At 49.5% G+C, this 24252-nt stretch overlaps 1 protein-coding gene across 9 annotated transcripts in view; it reads left to right on the top strand.

Annotated features, from left to right (window-relative positions):
* Positions 1-4216: 4216 nt before the first annotated feature.
* Positions 4217-24252, top strand: part of HOMER2 (homer scaffold protein 2) — a 112679-nt gene continuing 92643 nt past the window's right edge. For 5 of the 9 annotated variants that reach the window (XM_067030001.1, XM_067030007.1, XM_067030004.1 and 2 more), the window contains exon 1: positions 4217-4305. In XM_067030001.1, coding sequence (XP_066886102.1) covers positions 4232-4305 — 74 coding nt within the window. In that variant the 5' untranslated portion in view covers positions 4217-4231. Of the gene's footprint in view, positions 4306-4400; positions 4707-24252 lie in introns of those variants that run through there. The other 4 variants (XM_059057346.2, XM_067030009.1, XM_067030008.1 and 1 more) reach the window with 2 other exon arrangements.

Here is a 24252-nt window from a genome sequence, read left to right as displayed (position 1 = left end):
TTGGCAGAATGTTACCGGGCAGGAAGTGCATGAGCTGTTTCCATACAGTTTCTGAATCCTCAAACAAATTTAGTTTATTAATTTTCAGTCTTTTTTCTTTTCTTTTCTTTTTTTGGCTGCACCAAGCAGGATACAGGACTTCCCCGATCAGGAATCAAACCCGCATTCCCTTCAGTGGAAACACAGAGTCTTAACCACTGGACCACCAGGGAAGTCCCCCCCCGCCTACCACCATTGTTAACATCTTACATTACCATGGAACATGTGGCAGGAACCAACACTGGTACATTACTATTAACTAAACTCTAGACTTTATTTGGATTTCACAGATTTTTCTTCTTTCTCTTCCAGGATCTAATACAGTATTTAGTAAATCATCATGTCACCTTAGTCTCCTCTGGTCTGTGACATTTTCTCAGTCTTTCCTTGCTTATCATGACCTTGACAGTATGGAGGAGTACTGATGAGGTATTTTGTAGAATGTCCCTTGTTGTGGATTTGTCTGGTGTGTTTATCATGATTAGACTGGGTTATGGGCTTAGGGAAAAAATAACATACAGGTGAAGTATACTTCTCATCACATCCTATCAGAGGGTATGTGATACCAACATGGTTTCTCACTGGTGATGTTAACCTCAATCACTTGGTTAAGGCGGTGCCTGCCAGGTTTCTCCACTGTAAAGTTACTGTTTTTCCCTTTCCATTCTCTATTCTTTAGAAGCAAAACATTAGGACACTAAGACCAGCCTACTCTCAAGGAGGTGGAGGAGGGGAGTATTAAACGTTACCTCCTAGAAGGGTGAGTATCTACACATATTATTTGAGATTCTTCTGTAGGGAAGATGTGTCTCTTCCCCAATTATTTAATGATTTACATTAGTATGGACTCATATGTATTTATTTTATATTTTGCATTATAATCCTGTACAACGTTATTGATTGTGTTGCTCAAATTGTTCCAGCTTTGGCCATTGGGAGCTCTTTCAGTTAGCTCCTGTATCCCTCCCACATACCGCCATCCCTTAGGTAGTGGGAAGCAGCCGCATAGCACAGGGAGATCAGCTCGGTGCTTTGTGACCACCTAGAGGGGTGGGATAGGGAGGGTGGGAGGGAGGGAGACGCAAGAGGGAGGAGATATGGGGATATATGTATATGTATAGCTGATTCACTTTGTTATAAAGCAGAAACTAACACACCATTGTAAAGCAATTATACCCCAATAAAGATGTTAAAAAACCCCCCAAAACATAACCGCCATCCCTTCATTTTTTTGAGTACCTCCATACTTTCTAGTACTACAAGATGCTTTATATTGGTCTTGTATTTTCCCTGCCCCAGACTACACTCAGCCATTTCTCCAGGAGCTCGCTTTTGAGATACAAGAAGCAGAGATGTGGAATGTTACCCTCCTAGGTACAGAGGGTGCACAGTGCTTATCTGCCCAGGGTGCTTGGGAGATTTGCTGGCAATACAGAGGAAGGGTACAGGTGGAGCCGCTCCCTGTTTCCGCAGTTTCACAGGTTTGTATAGTTCTCTGATGAGCCATCCACGGTTATTCCATTTGCCCCCGTTAGAGCGCAGAGTGTCCCTCAGACCAACTATTCATGCCGGGCAATCAGATTCTGGAGCCTCTCTGCTGCCCACACAGAGTGGCAGGAATTCCAGGTCCCTGAGGCTGTGCTGGTCAAGGTCTGGCCTCTCAGACTTCTGGGGACATCTCTGCCCTGCTCATTTCCAACTCTGGGTCTATCCAAATGCCAGTTTTTGTTTTCCCAAGGCTGTTGTTTCACAGTTGGCTTCTACCCCACCTCCTCTCTCTCACGCACGTTCAGTAGGTGTCCTTGCTTCCATTAGAAAAAGGAGCCCACCAGGCAAATGTTCCCTCCACCTCTCTCACCTTCCCCTCTAGACCCTTCTCCCCCCTCCAAGGCCAAGGCCTCTGCCTGGGCCTGGAACCCATCCCCTCCCGGTTTCCCCAGGACCTCCCCTTCCTTCTCACATCTTCAGTCTTGTCCCCGCTCACTGGCTCCTCTTGCTCAACCTAAAAGGATCCTCAAATCTCTTGCCCTAAAAAGAGTCTCCTCGACCTCACCTCAGCCTCCAGCCAGCATGGACTCTCTCCCCTTGACTGCGGGCCTCTTGATAGGAGAGACTTCACCAATCATTTCCCTTGACAACTGGGGCCACGAAGACCACGTTGATGGGAGATTTTCCACAGAAAAAGGGTGACTGTATTGGCTTCAACGGAGGGAGGAGGTACTGATAGGGACATTAAGTGGCCTCTCGCTAGGGAATATTCCAAGATAGTGGAATACTACTGACAAGGACCGGAAGCTTAGACAAGGCTCTGGGTATCTGGGAAAGCCCCTGAGAGGCAGGACCCGACCTAGGCCTGGAGTTGGGGTTGAAGGAGAGGAGGCCACGGTGTCTCCCCACGGTGACAGCAGCCCGAGATTGGAGGTAAAGAGGGGCATCCATTTCCAAATCTTGTCTGATCCACCCTTTCCTCTGCCCATAGGGAAGCCTTTGCCCAGAGTGACAGCCACTTTAATCATGGAGGATTTAACCTCACCTGGGCTCACCCCTCTAGCGTTGCCCTGCTTTCCGCTGACTGTGTGATGCAGCCCAAGTGATTCACCAGCCCCACCTGTTTGGCCTCACTATGTCTTCCCAAGGTAACTTGGGTGTGCCCTTTCCATCAGTGGAGAGAAAGGAAACTCCCATTCAGGGTTTGGGATACTACTTGGTCCAATGCACTGTGAATCTATCTTCTGGTACTTCTATTCCAGCCGGGCCTGTTTCTACCATTCATCCCCCTCCTGCTGACTTCTCCCTTTGACACTGCAGGAAACCTGCACCCCTAACCAGCTTCACCTGGCCTTTGGAATTCCGCTTGTGATAAGTTTCCTCCAGGACCAAATGCTTATCCAGTCCTGGCTCTAAACAGACTTACCTGTGCTTACAGACCCTGGCCAAGTCTGTGTATCTGTGGCCCGGCCTATTTGCTAATTCATTCATTCAACAAATATTTATGGAGGACTTTCAGGTACAGTTCTAGGCACTGGAGAGACAATGATGGGCAAAAAGATATGGCTTCACAGAGTGTGCAGATGTGCCTGGGAAATTACTAAATAATTTCACAAATATAAATTACAAACAATAATTTCAATGAAGAAAAAGTACAGGAGTTCACAGTCTTGTCTGGGGCATTAGGTAAAGGTCCCACAAGAAAGTGACAGTTTAACTGAGATCTGAAAATGAGTAGGAATGGACTAGGCAAAGGGGTTGGGGTGTCAGAGACAAGAGAGGACAAAATCTTCCCAGACTGACAGAATGGCATGGGCTGAAAGGAGGACGGCCAGTTGGCTGGAGTGCAGAAAGCAAGGCGAGAGAATAAGAGGAGAAAAGACTGGAGAGGGCAATGGGGTTATAATGCGGCAGGGCCTTATAGCCATGTTCGGTATCTTGTCTTCATCCCAAGGACAGTGGGAAGGAAACCACTGGAGCATTTTAAGAAGAGTGGTATGATCTGATTTGTAATTGAGAAAATTACTCACAGGGAGTCGCTAGCCACATGAGGAGACCCTGAGGGTTAGCAGGTAAAGTTGTGGTCCCAGGAGACATGAGGGTAGGTTTGGGGTGTTGGCCCTGCTCCGTATGCTTGTTCCTTGACTTTTTTTACTGTCCTGAGTAAAAAAAGAATCCTGCCCAGGCTCATGTGGGCAGTATGTTCTCAGCAGAAAATGATCCTGCAGAAGGCCCAGAGGGGGGATGAAGATTAGGTTAGTCCCAGTGCTGGCCTTTAGTAGGGAATCCGGACCTAATACGTGGAAAGGAGATTAAGAGACTGCCCTTCTTTAAGCTCCATTTTTGCCATCTCCATTTCCCTTGCTCTAAGCCAAGTTGATTAAGCCCCCATCCCATCTTTACCCAGGGAAGAGCCCAGAACACCTGCCGCGGGTGTAGGATCCTCCCTGCCCCGCTGGCTTCCAGAATTTCATGGTGGGGGTACCCTGAGCCACCCACCTGGCGGTGGACGGCAAGATGAAAGGGGGCCTTAGGAGGGACATAGCGTGCCCATCACGGATTCTGAAGACCTTGAGCTCACATCTGAATGTGTGACCTTGGGCAAATCACTTCCTCTCCTGGGGCCTCGTTCCAGCATCTGCAAACTAAGGGTCGCCCCAAGTGCCCTCCAGCTGCAAGCGGGCCTCTCAATCCCGCAGGCTGGATGCTTGCTCGCGGCACTGCGCCAAGCCCCCGGGTGGGCGTGGGGCGGGGGCGCGCCAATGCCGAATCTCAAAGGTAAGGGGGGTGCTCAGGAGGCGGGTGGCGACCGCGGGGCGGCGCCAGGGGGACGCCGCACACACGGACGCGCCCCCCGCCCCTCGGCTGGGCGCCGGGCCCGGGGGGCCAAGAGGTTACGTAAGGAGCCGGGCGGCGGGAGCGGGGCGGGGCGGATACCGCCCGAGCGCGGCAGCCCAGCCCCCGGCGACCAAGACCCCGCCCGCCCGCGCCTGGTATCGGCGGCGGCGGCGGCGGCGGCGGCGGCAGGCGAGCAGCCCCGCGGAATGGAACGGCGCCGGGGCTGAGCCGGGCGCGCACGGGCTGCCGCATGTGCCGCGCGGGGAGCGGCTGCAGAGCGGGCGGAGAGCGAACACGAGAGGCCCCGTCGGAGCGGCAGCCGGAGCAGCGCCGGAGATGGGGTGAGTGAGACCGCGCCGCGCGCGCCACGCGCGCAACCCCAGAGGGACTGCGGGGCCGCGACTCGCGTCCCCCGGGCTCGGAGCCCCGAGAGCGAGCCCGCCCCTACACCCCGCGCTGGGACCCTGGAGCCAGCGAGCAGTTGGCTCCTGAGAGCCTGAGGCCGCCTGACTCCGCGCCCTCCGCCCCGGCGCACGGACACCGGCCAGGGGCACCCCGGCCTGGGCGCGGACGTTCAGCTCTGCGCCCGTGGCCTTTCCCCTCCCAGGCAGCCCGGGCGCGGGGGCACCGGGAGGGGACAGGCACCCTGGCCGGCCTCCGTGCTTCGGCCATTCCGTGGTCCCCTAGCTACGGGCGCGATCAACTCCAGGGCCTGTGTTTTGGAGTCTAAGAAGCAGTTAGTCTTACTGCACGATTGGGTTTATTACAAACAAAATGAAAATCGAAGTTTTCCTGGAAAGGGAACACACCAAATAATAATAATCCCCAGTGTAGTAATAGTGGACTTTGAGTCTGCTTTGAGGTGACTGAGGATGTGTAGGTAAGGCTTCGGTCTTTGAAACAACTGAGTTGATGCTCAGGAGAGAAGTTGAAGTACTCTGTCGAAGTGACTAATGCTTCTGAGTATATAAAGTAATTTAAAAAGCAGAATTGATTTCTCCTTGGCGTCTCTCTGAGCAGTAGGCGCTGTGAGTCAGGCAGCTGCTGCTAATAACAAAATTAACTCCTTACATCTACTTACCCGATGTGAGCTCATATTGATGATGTGCTGTGCACACTCAGGGAACGGTTGCTATTCCCATTGTACAGATAAGGAAACTGAGGCCTGAAGTGGTGGGGTGATTTCTCCCAGGTTGGGCAGGCAGCTGATGAGTGTTTGTAGAAGGACGCTGAGCCCATCGGCAGAGGGGAAGCCACAGCCTGACTGTGGGCTTGGGAGTGGGGGGTGGGTAAGTGAGCCAGAGTTCCTGAGTCTCTGTGTCCTGACCCAGCTCTCATGGGTCAGTGGCTTTGTTGCACCTGACTCCTTACTTTACTCCAGGTAAGTTTCTGGAGTCATTTTACCAAGTGAATTTTATCTATATGGTCTGTAAAGTGTTTGGAGGAAAGAGAGGGAGGCCAAGAGGAATTTTGAGAAGGGAAGTGTGAGAACTCGAGACCAACATGAGCAGGTCAGGGGGGACAGAGAGGGGCCAGGAGATTTGCTTAAGACATTGGTGCGGATCCAGATTTCACACATACAGAGGTGTGAGTGATTCTACCAGAGGCACCCTGGCTGGGAAACAGTTTTTCTGTAACATTTCCAGTGACCTCTTGGTCAGCGATGAAAGGGCTGCTCTTTGTGCAGTGGGAAGCTTTGAGGCTCTCAGATTTCATACTTAAAAAAAAAAATGTATGGGAAGAAGGAGTTGGCAAATGTAGGTCTCAAGATGGAAGATAAAAGGGATCTGGGTAATTTTAACACTCTCTCCCCCCTCCCCCTAGCCAACACAAACCAACCCAACACACTTGCATGATCAAAAACAAATATTTAAGTTCTGTGTTTGAGATCAAATAGTTCTGTGGAAATGAAAATATTTACTCATAAAAGCTTAAAGAAAATGTCAGAAAATAATTTTTGTTTGTAGAGAAGCAGGGAGGAGTAGCTTGGAGATTTTGTTTAAACATTGAATATGCCTTTCATGTAATTTTAACATCATCTGATAAAATGTCTGTTACTCACTTCTTGTAGGTAACGGTTGGTTTGTAACTCCTACCTACTTCTGCCATTTTTAATATATCCACCTCTTCTATAATTTATGTGAACGTACAAACCATGGCTGTAAGTTGAGATGGAGCTAAGGGCTGGGTAAGCAGTTCAGACAGAGGAGGGTGGAGGGAGCCATTTTAACCGAAAATAGAACCAATGTCATCCTTTCCGAGAGTTGAGTAGGATGGAGGGGGATGAACCAAGAAAGGGCAGCCAGTAGAAAATCTTGCTGTGATCCTACAGCTTTGTCATGGCTCTACTGTCTAGACATGACCAAGATTTAAGGGAAACAAACAAAAATACCCTGAGTTTATCTCTTCCCCACTTAAGATGCTTCTCCTCATTCAGATGTTCACTGCTATTTCCCGCTTCTCTTCTGAGAAGTATTTTGCATTAAGTGTGTGGTTTCCCCAGTAAGTGTGTGTTCTCACTCCCCAAGGAAGCTACTTCATACCTTCTCCCCTTCTCAGACCTCTCTCTCCTCCCCATGCACACCTTGCCTCCCTTTTCATTGACAAAATAGAGCCACAGTCCAAGGAAATGCCTCATCTTCCTGCCACGCCTACAGTCCCGTGTGCAGCTGCTCCTGTGTCTTCCTTCCCACCTGTTGTCCTACCAGAGGCTCACCCCTCCTGGCGGACCATTCAGCCCATCCCCTTTCACCTTGTCAGGGAACATTTCTTGTTCTCTCACCTTCCTCTCTCTCCAGGGTCTTTCCCATCAGTGCACAAACATGCTTTAGTTCAGTGCTGTCCAGTAGAACTTTGCACACTGATGGAAACATTCTGTATCTGCGTGGTCCAGTACCGCTGCCACCAGCCACATGTGGCTCTGGGGCACTTGAAATGTGGCTAGTGCGACTGAGGACCTGAATTTTTTTTTTTTTTTTTCAGTTCGCGGGCCTCTCACTGTTGTGGCCTCTCCCGTTGCGGAGCACAGGCTCTGGACACGCAGGCTCAGCGGCCATGGCTCATGGGCCCAGCAGCTCCGCGGCATGTGGGATCTTCCCGGACCGGGGCATGAACCCGTGTTCCCTGCATTGGCAGGCAGATTCTCAACCACTGCGCCACCAGGGGAGCCCCCTTTATTTCTTTATTTTTTTTTGGACCTGAAGTTTTAATTCAAGTTTAAATAGCCACAAGCAGCTAGTGGCCGCCATATCGGACAGCACAGCTTTAGTGTCTCTCGTTTTACATCCCTGTCCTTCTGTTCCACTTCTTTGCTCCCCTTCACCTGAAAACATCTCAAAAGAGATGTCCAAACCCACTGTCTCCATTCATTTCCTTCACCTACCATTTGTTAGCCCTTCACAGTCTACAGTCTGGCTTCTGTCCCCACCTCTTCACCAGAACTGTTGGGTCACTGATGACCTTGTCCTTGTCTTCCTCCCCTTCTCAGCAGCGTCCCTCCCCAATGGCCACGCCCTCCTCCTTGCCACCACACTCTCTTGGGTTTCCTCTTCCCTTCCTGATGGCTCCTCTTCAGTCTCGCTGCTGGTTGCTCCTCTTTCTGACCTCAGTGTAATGGGGTTGTTTAGGAACTTGTCCTGGTTCCTTTTCGCTGTCAATGCTCTCTTCCTAGGTAATGTTATCCCATCCCAACCCCATCCCCCCATGGCCTTTTTTATTTTTATTTTTTACAAATTTATTTATTTTGGGGTGCGTTGGGTCTTCGTTGCTGCGTGCAGGCTTTCTCTAGTTGTGGCGAGCAGGGGCTACTTTTCGTTGCAGTGCGCTGGCTTCTCATTGCAGTGGCTTCTCTTGTTGCAGAGCATGGGCTCTAGGAGCTCGGGCTTCAGTAGTTGTGGCACGTGGGCTCAGTAGTTGTGGCTTGTGGGCTCTAGAGTGCAGGCTCAGTAGTTGTGGTGCACGGGCTTAGGTGCTCTGCAGCATGTGGGATTTTCCCAGACCAGGGATCGAACCAGTGTGCCCTGCATTGGCAGGTGGATTCTTAACCACTGTGCCACCAGAGAAGTCCCCCCACGGCTTTAAATACTATCTATATGCTGGTGACTCCCATGTTTGTATTTCTAACACAGCCCTTTCTCAGGGCTTCCTGCTCTTGTCCATGCATGGAGCTCTTGATATTCCTTCCAGATCTCTCCTTCCCTCTTTCTTCCCCATCTCAGTCCATGGCCCCACCATCCACCCACTTGTAAGAGTCGTCCTTGATTCTTCTCTCCCTTACCCCTGACATCCAGATTGTCAGTGGGTCCCAGGGGTTCTACTTCTGGGATATTATCTGGGGTGCATTCTCCTCTCCCTAGAATCATAGCTCCTACTCTAGTCCTGGCCACTGTAGCCTCCTTCCTGGACTAACTTCCTAACAGTCCCCCCAGCTTCCACTCTGGGGTGTCTCCAGTCCATTCTCCACATGGGAGCCCAAGTGATCGGCTTTTCAATCAGGTCACATCACTCTTTTCCTTAAACACCCTCCAGCCGACAGGCGGCTGGCTTGTGCCCCGCCTTCCCAGCCAATCTGGCCGTCCCTCACTGCCTTCTGCTAACACTGGCCTCCTTTCTTTTAAACTTGCCCTGCCTGGGGGGTCTTTGAACTTGCTCTTCCCTCTGCCTGGAACATTCTTGCCCTGACTCTGCAAATACCTTCCTCCTCCTCATCCTTGGCATTTTGACATCAGGATCTCCTACTCAGGGAACTTTCCTGACCACCCCTGTTACGTGCTGACAGTAGCCACACTTTGTTCCCACAATTGCTCACCACAGCACACCTGCTGTCGTTTGGGTTCTACCTACTTGTTTTTCATCTGCCTTCCCCAGTAGCATCCTGAGAGGATAGGGTCTTCTGTCTTTCATCAGTGAATCCCAACAGCTAGCACAGTGTCTAGCACCTAATAGGCCCCCAATAAATTTTTTGATTGGGTTAATGCTTGAATGTGGTGGGCAGCCTTGCTTGGATGCTGGCCTGGAAGTTGTGATAAGTTTGGGGTTACCTTTTATATAGCACGCTAAATTGAGAGTTGCAAGGGCCAAGAGAGAAAGAAATCACATTTGGATGCAGTTTTCTTTTAATGCTAAAGCAAGCCATTTAGCTTTTATTGTGACTTGGGTTAATTTTCAGGCTGTCGGCTCTCACCCCATCATTGGGGTTGTAAATTACCTTTTTACCTGCCTGCAGAAGGCTAACAGAAAAGCCAGCGTGTCTGCTGTTGTGACTTGTGGATGATTTTGTCAGTGTTTACAAACAAGATCTACTGTATGTCTGTTTGGCCTCGGTTTACACTCATTTGTTTTGTTCAGCCAAGATTATGTTGCAATGTAACAATCTTGGTTATCTAACACCGTGGGCCTTCTTTTGGTAATCTATACCGATTAGCTTTCTTCTGATGACCATTCCTTCTCCTTTCATTTTCCACTCCCTCTGAATCACACCTGATTACATAGTTCCTACAAATTACAGACATTTCTTTGGGGTTTGTGTTGACTAAAATAGATAACAGTCTCTCAGATATATTGAGGAAACTTGTCTTCTCTTGGTCCTGTTGTGGGGTTTTTTGTTTTGTTTTGTTTTTAAATTTACTTTTGGCTGCGCAGCGTGGCTTGGGGATCTCAGTTCCCCGACCAGGCCCACAGCAGTGGAATGCAGAGTCCTAACACCTGGACCACCAGGGAAGTCCCCTGTTGTGGGTTTTTTAAGCTTTCTGAGGTTCACTCAGTCTCTTCATCTGTAAGGCAATTGGAGAGTTTACTGGGGATCCGGGATGAGCAAACCTACTAGTTAGTTCCTGCCCTTGTGGAATTTTGAGGAAGAGGAGATAAGCCACAGATACAAGTACCAGCTTTATGTGTGAGTTTCAACAAACTATTGTAATCCATAGCGTGTCAGAGGAACCATCTGGGGAACTTAGGAAAGATGCCCCAATACACTATGGGGAGATGCTTAGGGAGACCATTAGCATGTAGGATCACCCTCATTATTTAGAAGCCCTTAGTGTCACCCTGAGTGTCAGAGATGGAAAAATACACAGTACTTGGCATGGGGTAGACACCAAGTAGATATGTACTGGATGAATGAGTGAATAGGAATAAATGAATACTCACTTTGGGTTGACTTTCACTTTGGGAAGATGCCATCATTCTTGTTGGAAACAGTCCTGAAACAACTGGCCTTGAAGGTTTTAGAATGGAATTGAGGGCACGTTTGCTGCTTGTGCACAGTCCCCTGAAGGAGGACCCAGAGCAGAGCAGGTGGTTTATTTTTGTCTGATGGACTCAATGATTGGTGTAAATTACTAGGTTTCTTTTCTGTAATGGCTCCTGGGGAACTTAAGAGACAGATGTGCGGTCCCCCTTAGCAAATTTATGAGACCTCATCCTTTACCTTTATTCCTCATTCAGTTGTATGGCCCTGCCCTTGTTTTACCTTCACCCTTTTTCATCTACCACTTTTTTTTTTTTTTAACAAAATGTAAATAGCTTTGCTTTTTTCTAATTATAAAAATGTTACATGTTCATACTAAAAAATAACAGCATAAAGGAGGAAGTGAAAATTACTTGTCATCCCACATTGCAGGGATAACCTCCATCAGCAATCGAATGTCTGTCTTTGCAGACTTTTCCATGTATTGGAATATATATGTCTCCGTGTCTAGATCTATGTCTACATAAAACAAGTATATTTTTATCCAAATGGAATCATATCATACATCTGTTTTGTAACATAAGTTTTTCAACTTAAAATACCTTGAATGGACATCTTTCCATGCCAATCACTATAAATATACATCATCATTTAAATCCAAACCTACTTCTGATTTGTCATTTTGCTGAATTTTATACATCCTTGCAAACCTGCTTAAGTGCTGTCTAGAACAAGGCAGGGTATAATTTAAAAAATAAAAACGACATTTTGATAATCTTTTAAAGCAGTTATTTGCTTTAAATGAATTACTGAAGGAAAGAAATGGTAGAGGAAACCAGGATCACAGTTAACGTTGGGTAATTTGCGGTGACTGTGTAATTTTGAGTGAGTCACTGCTCCTTAGTGAATCTTGGTAAGAACACCAAGGATTCGTCGTTGTTGCTAAGGGTGTTGGTGGACCAGGACCCAGCTGCTCAAACTGTTTCTGCTTGTTTGGAAATATCAGGGCAGAGTAATTCTGCTTTAAGACCTGGAGGGGAAGGCGCTGTACAAGCAGAAAGCACCCGTGCCCACCCCTGAGCACCCCTTCTGCTGCAAAGCCCTTTGTCTGGTGGGCATCAGGCCCCTCCTGCAGAGAGGCTTCCCTTGGCGAGGGGATTGGCAAGGACATACATACAGGAAGGACGGTACAGTTCCTGCTTCAGTTGTCAGGCAATTAAAAAAAAACACCTGGGTAAATCCTGTGACATTTTACTCAGCCAGCATTGGCATCTAAAACCTTTGGAGAAAAACTTCCTTTTGGCATGTTCAGTGGGGATGGGAGCTCCTTTTCCCTTTGAAAAGAAAAACTTCCTTCACCTTTGTCAGACGAAAGTGAACAGGCAGCCCCCAAACAGATTTGCAATAGAGAAAAAGCATTTTTCAGAATATTAGAACTCTCAGGTGTAACAGGTCCTGACCTTGTGCATCTTGAGGGCTAGACTTTGTTTTTTTTCTAGCATGAAAATACATTAAGCAAAAAGCAGCCTGGAGAGGAATTGGGGCAAAGAGCTTCTAATTTGCATGGGTTTGGAGACCCTGGCCCCCAAGCCCCGTGTGTTCTGTGTTTGCACTTCCAGGTATTGCTCACGCAGGCTGCCCCCGAGTCGTATTTATAGGCTTGGAGGCACGCGCTGGCAGCAGGAGGCCGGTGTGCTAGCGGGTGTGCATTGTGTGGGAACAGTGTCAGGTTGGAAACCTCTGCTGAACGTACGATGAAGCCTCCAGAAGTTCTGCCGCCGGGTGCTGTTAGTCATATCGTATCATTCTGGTAGAATTTATTTAAATTATATTTCAAGTTAGCTTGTTAGAATAAAAATACGCGTGTGGGGAACACATTTAGACATTTGTCAACGACTAGAGATTTTTTTTTTTCTTTTTAAACATTTTTATTCACAAGCCTGGTTGATTGTCTTCTTATTCTTCTTCTGAGGAATGGGGGACCATGGTGCCCCCTCACCCCATGCAGAAAAGCTTAGGATAAGGCATCGCCACCAGCCAAAGCAGTTAGCTTGAGAGCTGTGCAGTAAGAGACCTTTTAGTACCCAGGTGCCTCCCAGCCGAGCTGAGGCTGAGTCCCAGCTACCAGAGGGGCTCTGACGGTCCTTCTTTTGTTGCCTTGTCCTGGGGAGATCTTGGTCTGGATCACCAGTGAGGGGCAGAACTGCCCATCCAGCGCTTTGTCCTCCTTCCTTCCTTTGTGCTCTGGGGGAAATCTTGTCTGTGGGTTATGGGGTAGGGGTTGTCCACAGGGATCCAATTAATGAGGAATATTGTAGACCCTGCTGCCCAGGCATTGGATCCCTTTTGGGATTTTTAATTGGGAAAGCTTTTAATTGGGGTTGTTGAGATAAGTGGAGAACAGGAGAGTTGTTTGTCCTGGGGCGGGGGGCGTGGGCTGATGGAGAAAGGGTCCTCCTGGGGAAGAGGAATGGAGGCTGTTTCGGGAGGCTCCAAAGGGCAGGAAAAGGAGCTCCCTCCCGGTGGAGGCGGCATCAAGGCTGATTTCAGGTCACGGGTCTGAGGATGAGCTCTCTAACCCCTCCGAGTGGACTGAAGATAAAACTGGCTGTCTCAGCAAGATGAGTCCATTGTCACAGAAGGCCGCCTGTCAGGGAGGCTCAGTACAGACACCAGCCCCCCTGGTTGGCTGTGTGAGCTTGGACAAGTCATTTTATCTCTCTAAGCTTCACTGTCTTCAGCTGTTGAAGGACTGAGACGATTAATGAGAAAAATGTGTGTAAAGCACTTAGCACAACGTCTCACACATCAGTAAGCCTCTCAGGTCGTGTGGGTGGAGGAACGTTACCAGCCAGTGGACAAGGAAGGTTAGGAAGCTGACCCACTCATCCCAAGAAGAAAGCCAGTCTACCGACCGGTTGCTTTCATGGGGAGGTGCAAGTGTGGACAAAAAACCAAGGAGTTCTCCCCGTTGTCGGCATCAGACTAGGGATTTGTGTTGCTGGTTAGGGAACCCTTCATTGTATATTCATTCTCTTATTCTTTCAAGGAATCATGGCCATCTACCTAGTGTCAGGCACTGTTGTAGGTGCTGGAAACAAACACAATGATGAACGTTCATGGTCCCATGATGCTTGCAGTCTAGTAGGGAGGTGGACATCAACCAAACATTACCTAGTGGACTAACATAGGAAGGATATGGGACCAGGGGGGCCATGTGGACTAGACAGTAGTTGGTTTCAGAGGCTCATATCTCTGATTCCCACCCACTTATGTGGCTCTGAACTCCTTTCTCATCACCCTTCATCTGTTCATCAGCTCCTGTAGCTTTCTTTTTTATAATTAAAAAAATTTTTTAAAATTAATTTTATTTTTGGCTGCATTGGGTCTTTGTAGCTGCGCACAGGCTTTCTATAGTTGCAGCGTGTGGGGGCTACTCTTCGTTGCAGTGCATGAGCTTCTCATTGCAGTGGCTTCTCTTGTTGCAGAGCACGGGCTCTAGGCACACGGGCTTCAGTAATTGTGGCTTGCGGGATCTAGAGCACAGGCTCAGTAGTTGTAGCGCACAGGCTTAGTTGCTCTGCGGCATGTGGGATCTTCCCAACCAGGGCTTGAGCCTGTGTCCCCTGCATTTGCAGGCGGATTCTTAACCACTCTGCCACCAGAGAAGCCCATTCTGTAGCTTTCTTGACTCTTTGGCCAATGGCCATCCCCTAGCTCTTGAGCACCTTCTCTGGGCCAGGCTCCAGGAGGACAGAGGTTGTTAGAACAGGGTCCCTGCCCTCCTGACGCAGATGGATGGTGGGCAGCTGATTAGGGCAATGAGATTAGCCCTTGTATTGAAATATGAACAAGGATGAAATGCTTAACTCTGCAAGAAGTTAGAGAAGGCTTCTTGAAGGAGATGACCTTGGAACTGAGTCTTGAAGGACGAGTAGGAGTTTCCCAGGCAGACAGAAAGGCAGGGCAAGGCGGAGCATTCAGATGCAGAGAGCTTCCTGTAGGAGGCAGTGGAGTATGGAGGTCAAGAACAGAAACCTTGTACTCAGGACTGGCTTGGCCATTCGCTGACTGTATGACTTGGAGCAACATACTGACCTTCTTTGACCTTCAGTTTCCTCATCTGTGAAATGGGAATGATAATGGTACCAACGCCATAGTGTGGTTGTGAGGATTAAATGAAATACACATTGTGATGTGCGTTAGCTGTTAGGAGTGGGCAGGGAGGTGAGAAAGAATGTGAAGTACATGGTGAGTGTGGAGAAGGGGTCAGGAAGGTATAGACATGAAGGAGAGGCCTTTGTGCCAAGTGGTTGGGACTTCATCCTGTGGGTGGCAGGGAGCCAGCCATGGGTGAGGCTGGAGGTGGGGGGAGCAGTTAGTCTTGGTACCAGAGAATGAGGCCTGACCCCTAGGGCAGTGGCTGACAGTGGGCTCAGAGAGGAAGAGGTGACTTGGGGTAGGAGGCAGAAACATGCTGTATCCCATGGAATTGGACTTCAGTCTATACATAATGAGGGAACACTTTGAGTTTTGATGAGAAGAATGTTACTTGCGTTAGGAAAATTATTCCAGAGATGGTAATGAAGGGTTGCACAGAAAGTTAAGAGATTAGAGGAAAGAGACCTCATAGGAACTAGCCACAGTCAGGCAAGAAATGTTGAGAGCAGAAAGCAGATATGGCACAGACTTATGTAATGTAAACCTTGCCCTGTTCTGTTCTAGATCTGAGGCAGCTTCTAGGAATGTCCATAATACAATAAAATAGAAAAATATATGTAAGACACCTTGCTGGAGGTGAGAGGTAGAAAGCTTGAACGTCTTTCCTATAGAGTCGCTAAGTTAGGACACAAATTAAACTATTATTTAATGAGAACTTAGTGGGTTGGAGTTACCATGCAGAATGTGTCTATATAATATCTCATTTAATTCTCACAACAACCCTCACTTTCATAGTTGGAGACACTGGACTCGAGAAATCAGTAATCTGTTCAAGCTGCTAGCTAGGAAGTGGCAGAGTTGGAAACCAAGTTCAAGCCTGTTTGAGAGCAGAATCCATGTTCTTAAGATGCACTTTCTGGAGGCCAGAGACGCCCTGAGAGTCACGTGGGAGGTGGACCCACGGTTCTTGATTGTTGGAATGAGAGAAAGGGAGAGGCAGAGTTGCCAGCAATTCGGATATTTCTAGACTGTATGGCTGAGTGGATGGTGGTGCCATTAACCAAGATTGGGAACACAAGAGGAGGTGCAGTTTTGGGGAGGGAATTGATGAGGGTTTAGTCTGGGGTGATTATGGTAAATTTCCATTTGTGGTGGGTCATATGGAATGGCCTCTATCCGTAGAAATTCAGCTCTAGCACTTAGCAATTAGGATAGAATCAGAGGTACAGATTTGAGAACCCTCACCTCTGAGATGGATTTGATCAGCCAAGGAGAGAGTGGGTCAAGAAGGTGAAGATGGAACTCTGGGAAAGGATGACAGTTGAAGAGAAGGAAAAGAAGCCAGTGGGTGAGTCTTAGTGATGACATTGGAGGAAGGCTGGAGGAGCGAGGTGTCACGGAAGCCAGGGGAGAAGAGGCTGAAAAGGGAGGTGTACTCAACAGGAGTGAAGACCTCAGAAAGCTGGGTGGGGACCCAAGGTGCATGCTGCTAAATACCACTGTGAGTGTGGGAGTGTTAGGGTGCTGATGGGTTTTAAGAGCAGCTTCAGCCAAGTGTGAAGGCATAAATCCATCTGCAGTGATTTAAGGAGTGAGAGTGTGGTCGGGGAATAGAGAAGTCTGGCTGAAGGTGAAGGTGAATTTGAGGATGAGTCAGGGTAGAAGGAAGGCTGATTTTTATTTCATAATTGAGCATGTTGGAAGTCTGAGGGGGGAAGGAAAGGAGGAGGTTGAAGGCATTAGAGAAAGATGAGAGGCAGTGAGGTTGGCACAGTGAGATTGGAGGCAGGCAGGAACTAGAACAAGAGCTTTCGGCTGGTAGGGTCATCCTTAGAGACCAGGCAAGGTGCAGGTATGGAGGCATTTTGAGGCTGTGGTGGAAAGGGGAATGAGGGAGCTGGGTCGACTGGCTTTTTTTGTTTGTTTTTAAAAAATTTTATTTATTTTTGGCTGTGTTGGGTCTTCGTTGCTGCGCACGGGCTTTCTCCAGTTGCGGCAAGCAGGGGCTACTCCTCGTTGCGGTGCGCGGGCTTCTCATTGCAGTGGCTTCTCTGTTGCAGAGCACGGGCTCTAGGTGCACGGGCTTCAGTAGTTGCGGCACATGGGCTCAGTAGCTGTGGCGCACGGGCTTAGTTGCTCCGCGGCATGTGGGATCTTCCCGGACCAGGGCTCGAACCCATGTCCCCTGCCTTGGCAGGTGGATTCTTAACCACTGCGCCACCAGGGAAGTCCCAGCTGGCTTTTCCTTCTCAATGTGAGCTAAGGAATTGATCTGAGAACCAGGCAGTAGATCGGGAAGAGAGGAAATGGTTTGGTACAGCTGGTTGTTGGGGGTGGGACAGGGAGTTAGCTGGGGCAAATACAGATTTGTGAGCAACCTGAGGGACTAGTTGGAGATTCAGGAATGTGAGTTTGCAAAGGTGCCAGTCGCCACAGCTAGACTACTTGCCAACATCCAGGCAACCTGGGGGCAGGAGCAGAGGCAAGCCAGTCCCAGACCCAGATGATGGGCAGTCAGAGACGGCCACCCTGGTGGGATTCCAGGCGCTTTGCTGTCCGCAGCTGTCGGGGGTGCTGCGTGGGAGGAGGGGAGAGCCTGCTTCATCCCCATCAGTCCCCTTTTTGCTTTAGCTTCTCTGAGTAGCCAGTCACTGTTCTGTTGTTAATAATTCTTCCAGACCTTTTCTAAAAAATGCATTAAAGTTCTTGCCAGCATGACCTCTTTGAGTAATGAGATCTGTAAGTTTATTAACCTCTGTGAGAAGTGGATTTCCTTGCTCCATGGGAGCAGATAATCTCTTGGAGGGAACGAACATTAATGTGGTGACCCGGAGGGTCTGCTCGACACCTGAAGGCGGAGGCAGGGTGGGGATGGCTTATCTGTGCCCTCTCCCCCACCATCTGATGTAGGGTGTGTCCCATGGGAGATGGACTGGGTGCTTCTGCACAGGGCTGTCTCCTTGACCTCACTCTGAGTCTTGCAGTGGCCCAAAGCTGAGATGGTAAGAAAAACCAGACCATAACAAAACCTCATTGCTTTTGATGAGTCTGATTCTCTAAGTATGAGAAGGGGAAGGGAGGGCATGGGAACACTGAGTCTTATGCAGACAAGAATATCTAGACTATGGGTCAATTCACAGGGTGCCCAGCTAAGTAGCAATGATTCATGACTTCATCTTCTTTAGTTTGGCGTTTCAAGCCTGCTCTAACCTAGCCTGACCTACCTGTCTTCTGTGTACCTGAATACTTGGCCCATGCCCCTCTATATTGTTTATCACATAAAACATTTGATTATAAGACAATGGGTTTTTTTGTTTGTTTGTTTGTTTTTGGCTGTGCCCTGTGGCACGCGGGATCTTAGTTCCCTGACCAGGGATCGTACCTGCGCCCCCTGCATTGGAAGCACAGAGTCTTAACTACTGGACCGCCGGGGAAGTCCCTATAATACAATGTTATATCAACATAATATCATAACCTGCTTCCCCCCAACCCTTGCCAACCAGAACAGCACAGTCCAATAGAAATATGAGGGCCACATATGTAATTTTACATGTTCTAGTGTCCATTTTTAAAAAAGCAAAAGAAACAGGTGAAATAAATTTTAATGTATTTTAAACAAATATATCCAAAATATTATCATTTTAACATTTAATGATTTAAATCAGACATGGTTCCTCTTATTCCCATGGAATTTACATTCTAGTGAGGGAGACAGATTCCGCCTGTCTCTGCCCACTCCCAGCCCTCGCCTCCCCTCCCCAACAACAAAAAAACCTCTTAAAAGCATCCACAAATAAAGTAACTGCAAGTCATGCTCAGTGCCATGAGAGAGAGAAGCAAGGGCTGAGACTGACTTTAGAATGTATGTTTATGAGCTGCCTCTGAAGAGGTGACATTTAAGCTGCTACATCACGTGAAGAACAGGAGCAGACCATTCTAGGTGGAGGAGCAGGTGTAAAGACTCAGCGTGGGAAGGAGCTGCCCAGAATGTTTGAGAAACTGAAATCAGACCTGTGGGGCTAGCTGGCAGCAAGTGAGGGGAGGGTGCCCAGTCTGAGGTTGGAGAGGACTAGGAAGGGATGAAGGTGGACAGGGCCTCATAGGCTGTGGCATGGACTATGGTTTTTATTTGAGATGCCGTGAGATTGGATAAGACTGAAGGTTTTTTTAAAAATTTATTTTTTGGCCGCTCTGCGTGGTGTGTGGGATCTTAGTTCCCTGACCAGGGATCGAATCTGCACCCCCTGTATTGGAAGCACGGAATCTCAACCACTGGACCTCCAGGGAAGTCCGAGACTGAAGGGTTTTAATAGGCCTGCGACACGGCCCTTCCTAATTTTTAGGAAGACTTCTCTGGTACTCTGTGGAGAATGGAATGAAGAGGACGAGCCCTGAGCAAGAAGAAGTGACAGGGTTCCTGGGTTCCAGTTCAAAGAGGATGCTGGCTGAGCCTAAGGTTGAAGAGGGGAGGGAGTGAAGTGGGCAGATTCCACAGATGGTTTGGAGAACTTTCAGAGGGATTGGATATGGGGTAAGGATAAGGGAGAGGGAGGAAATAAAGAGGACCCATTTGGTTTGGGGGTTAAGCAAATAGTAGGTGTAGGGAGGCCTACAGGAGGAGCAGGTTAGGTGTGGAGTGGGTGAGTCAAGGTCAAGTAACTGCATCATGTTGAGCCAGAGGTGGTGAGTGGTGCTGGGCAGAAGGCAGTGGATTGTATGCAGCTTGGGCTCAGCGGAGGTCAGACTGGAGGTAGGTTGCGTGAGGTCACAATGGATCGGGAGGGTAGGCAGAGGGGGAGAGGGCTCAGGAACACCCACTGTTGAGGGGCCGGTAGAAGAGGAGGAGCCAGCAAGGAAGACAGAGGAGGAACGCCCGGGGAGGGAGGAGGAACTGGGGCCATGTGTCTCCAGGAGGAGGGCTTGGGCATCAGTGTCAAGCGCTGCTGAGAAGTGGCCTGGGACTGGGTGGCATGGTGGCCGCTGGTGGCCCTGACCTCAAACCAGTCAGTGACGAGGTGGGACCCGACACCAGGTGGGCTGGAAGTTGAATGGGAGGCTGGAACAGGGGTTGCGTGGGGGATGCGTGGACCACTTTTTCAAGAAGTTGACTGTTTAGGGAGCAGAGAAATAAGACAGCATGAGAGGCTGTGGGTAAAGGGGGAAGGTATGTAAGATAGGAGAACTCCAGCATGCACAGATGCTGGCAGGAATGCTGCCCAAGAGAAGCAGGGTGACAGAGGAGCCCAGGCCTTGAGAAGATGACAGGCATGGGGTTCAGGGCATCAGGGGAAGAATTGTCCCTTGGAGTGGGGAGAGGGAGGCACCCTCTCCTGGAAAGGAGGGAAGGAGGCCACAGTGGGAGCAGATAGAGGCAGGTCTGGGTGGGGTGGAAGATGCATGAGTTCCAGTCCAAGCCTCCTGTTTTCTCCATGATGTTTGAGACAAGGTCATCAGCTCACAGCAAGGGTGAAGGGGCTTCCCTGGTGGCGCAGTGGTTAAGAATCTGCCTGCCAATGCAGGGGATGTGGGTTCAAGCCCTGGTCTGGGAAGATCCCACCTGCTGTGGAGCAACTAAGCCCGTGTGCCACAACTACTGAGCCTGCACTCTAGATCCCACGCCACAACTACTGAAGCCCGTGCGCCTAGAGCCCGTGCTCCGCAACAAGAGGAGCCACTGCAGTGAGTAGCCCCTGCTCGCCGCAGCTAGAGAAAGCCTGTGCGCAGCAACGAGGACCCAACGCAGCCAAAAATAAATAAATAAATTTATTTATTGAAGGGAAAAAAAGGGTGGAGGACCGGGTGTGGGAAGTTTGAAAAGAAGAAAAAGGTGTGAAATTGGGAGCAGGTGGTAAGCCTCCAAGAGAAACCCAGGCTTTGTGGGCCATTGCAGAGCGACAGTTTGAGGTCCGAGAACATGCCTTTAAAGTGAAACGTGTACGCCCAGTTTTGTGATGTTTCCCGGTTGCTTGGGTGTGGGCACGGGAGGTGGATGGCAGGACGCATCAGGCTGAGAGGCAGGGTATTCCCACGGGGTTGGGAACAGCGGTAGCCCGTGGGAAGGGTATGGGCCGTTCAAGGAAGGAAGGGAAGTCACTCAAGGGCATGTGGGGAAGAAGGCACTGGACTGGCGGAGGTCAAGGGGCTGAGTCCAGGGTGCAGGGGGCTGTCCGTGTGGGTGGTGGTGGTGCCAGGAGGTGGCTGGAAGAAGCAGCTGGGCTTGGAGCTGAAGCCCCCGATCAATGACCGGAAACACCTGGAGGCTGGTGAGGGTGGGGAGGGGAGGCAGGTAGCTGGAATGGCCTCACCTTCAAGCGCTCACAGAGAGCCACGTGCTGGCGGGGGGAGGCACAAGGACACCAATCGCCCGTCTCCCCTTGTGTTCTGCTTTTGTGGGAGGCAAGAGGAGCTCACTGGCTGTGCATGGTGTGGGGAGTACTATCCTCAGGGACCAGCCTAGTGTCAGTTAAGGCATGAAGGGGAAGGGAATATTCTGGCTGGACAGCTGGTGCCCGCTGATTTCAAGGACTTCAGTGAGGCCACAGACGATCTGAGAGTGTAAGTGTAGCGGGGAGCGAAGGACTGGCTCCGATGTGGGGATGAACAGAGCAGAGAGCCTGGATGATGCTGGGTGACTCAGAGGGTGTGGCCTCCTGGCTCTCCCCGAGCTAAAGGGGTGGGAAGTGGGGGCAGATCTTCCCGAGCATGTGAAAGACTTGGGGATTTTGAGTTGATGGTGAGTTCCATATGAGTCCGCCCAGGTGGTGTGGTTGTCTCGAAGGCTGGCTAAAACTTTGAAGACCTCAGTCGAAGTATGAAAATAGCTAAACTAGAGGTGATGGGTCTGCTTCACTCTGCATCTAGAATGTTGTATTTGGTTCTGGGTGTCAGAGTTCATCCAATTTAGGAGGGAGAGCAGAGCAGGAGGGGCCTGGCCACATGTTTCCTGAGGATGATTTGAAGGAAGTTTTCTTAAAATGAAGTCCCTATATGAAGTTCAGGGGTCTGTGAACACCCCTCCCCACAAACTGTATGAGCATTGTGTATGTGCATGTGCTTTTCTAGGGAGGATGGCCATAGTTTTTTGTGTTTTTCTGCCATAGTTTTTTAAATCAAATTTTCAAAGGGGTCCTTGACTCAAAAAGATTAGAACCACTTGTTTAAAGGATTTGGGGGGCTTCCCTGGTGGAGCAGTGGTTGGGAGTCCGCCTGCCGATGCAGGGGACATGGGTTCGTGCCCCGGTCCGCGAGGATCCCACATGCCGCGGAGCGGCTGGGCCCGTGAGCCATGGCCGCTGAGCCTGTGCATCCGGAGCCTGTGCTCCGCAATGAGAGAGGCCACAACAGTGAGAGGCCCGCGTACCACAAAAAAATAAAAAAATAAAAAAAGTAAAGGATTTGGGCATGTTCAGCTTAGATAAGGGAGAACATGGGCCAAGAGGTAGGAGGAGGAGAGAGCTGTTTCCATGTAGGTGAGCACTGCCATTTGGAGGAGGGGGATTTGCTCTTGTGGACACGTCTGGGGGAACTCCGACCAGTGGGAGGGAGGCACAGGCAGCCGGGTGGGTGTCTGAGGGAGCCTGAGGGCACCTGTTACAGGTTGGGTATATACACAGGGCAGGGCCAGAAGGAGGTGGCCTGTGATGGCTGCAAAAGCTTTGTCCAAACCTTCTTGTTCTGAAGAGCACAGAACTCTGGGCATTGCCAGGTTTTCCTCATCCTCAGGAAGACCGTATTGTGGGCTGAGCTTTGCTGGGAGAGATGAACCCCCTGCAGGTGCTCAGGTGTGCGGCTCTGTGGTGCAGAGGCCCCCTGGAAACCTGCCTGCCTTTTTGGAGACAGTGCATTAACTGTCATTTTAGGCACTGGGCCCTCCACCTGTCCTGGGGCCTCAGGTGACCGTCTGTGGTGTGAGGATGTGTTCCTTGGGCATTGCCTTGGGGTGTGCCTAGCCCCTCCCCATGTCTCATCCGGGGCTGTGAGCCCACCTTTGTGGGCCCTCAGGTGTCCACCTAGATGGCCTGTGGCATCCCCTCCAGCATGTGGAGTTGGGTGAGACGAGCACTGAATTGCACCTGGGGTTGAGCAGAGCTTCCTGTCTTAGGGGGGCCCCGAACCTCCCTGCAACCAGCGTGTTCCCAAGCAATAGCTGGGCTCCTACCTGACTTTGGCACCAACAGAATCTGATCCACTAAATTTGAAAGTGACTCCCATGGGACAAAACTGATGATTAATCCAGTTTGGCCTTTGTCAGGGCTTCCTTCCTTTTTTTTTTTTTTTTTTTTTTTTTTTTTTTTTAGCAGGCATGTTTCACCAAGGATGGAATATTTTGGAAAATTGGAATTGGAATCCCACAACCTGATTGAAAGCCATATCCCTTACTTCAAGGGAGGGAGCTAAAACAAAAGGCCACTCCTTGGCTTCTCCTGTGAATTTTAAATATTCTGAAAGCTTTGCCCACAAAGGCAACAATGCCTCATTCCTTAAATAATTAAGTAGAGTACACCGAGCTTGGCAGTGTGGCCCAGGCCTGGTCATACTGTACCTCTGGGAGCCTCTCAGGGGGAGAGCTTGGCTGGGTGCCCGAGGAGGTTCTCCTCATAGAGAAAGGGATGCGGCTTCAGACAGCTGCCTTGCAAGCAGCCGGCGAAATTGGCACAGCCCTGGAAATGTCACGAAAGCGGATGAAGGTGTCATGTGATAGAATGCAAGTTTTCCCCCTGAGAGGCTGCATCCATCAGCTGTTTGTATCAGCCCCGTGAATTCTCAGTTGGTCTTATTTGTCCCTTCGCTGCCACGTGACGGCGCAGTGAGATGACCGTGGCCTCGGGCCACATCTGCGTCCTCCCAACCACTGCAGTATTGGCACTGGTTTCTATATGTGGAGAAACCAGTGGAAACTTGGTGGAGATTTCTGGAGACTCTGCAGGGAAGAGAAGGCTACTTTATCTTCTGGCAGATGACCCTCCCCTCAGGAGCCATGGTGGCATCTCAGAACTGGCCGATTATTTCCCAGCTTTCTTCCTGTTCTGTAATTACACAGGTTCTTTATCTGTGAGGCCACAGAATGGTGTGCTGGGCTGACATAGGTCATGCCAGACGGTCATTGTGGTGTCTTACTTGGATTCTGTAGAAGATTGAGTTCTGCCAGGAGGAAGGGAGGTAATATTTATTGATTATCTATAGGCATTATTTCATTTAAGTTTCATGTTTTATGGATAAGGAAATGAGTTCAGAGAGGTTAAGTTACTTGTTTAACATCACACAGCCAGGACTCTGAGTGGGCTGGTGGTTATATACATTGTATGACTCTTGAGACTTTTACAGTTCCATGACAAAAACAATCTTTGTTTCAAAAGTACAACTTGAGGTTTAAAAGAAAAGAGATGTGTTTAAGGAAGCTCTGTTAGCACACCTTCCAAAGGGCAGGAATTATAAACAGGTATTTAGTCTGATGTGAACCCATGGCTGTTCATGCAGCTGAGTTTTCTTTTTCTTTCCTTCCTTTTTTTTTTTTTTTTAAATCCAAAATGTGTTTATTG

Source organism: Kogia breviceps, chromosome 3 (assembly GCF_026419965.1).
Source record: "Kogia breviceps isolate mKogBre1 chromosome 3, mKogBre1 haplotype 1, whole genome shotgun sequence".
NCBI lineage: Eukaryota > Metazoa > Chordata > Mammalia > Artiodactyla > Physeteridae > Kogia > Kogia breviceps.
The sequence above is the reverse complement of the archived record's forward strand: the minus strand, read 5'-3'. Positions and strand labels throughout refer to the sequence as shown.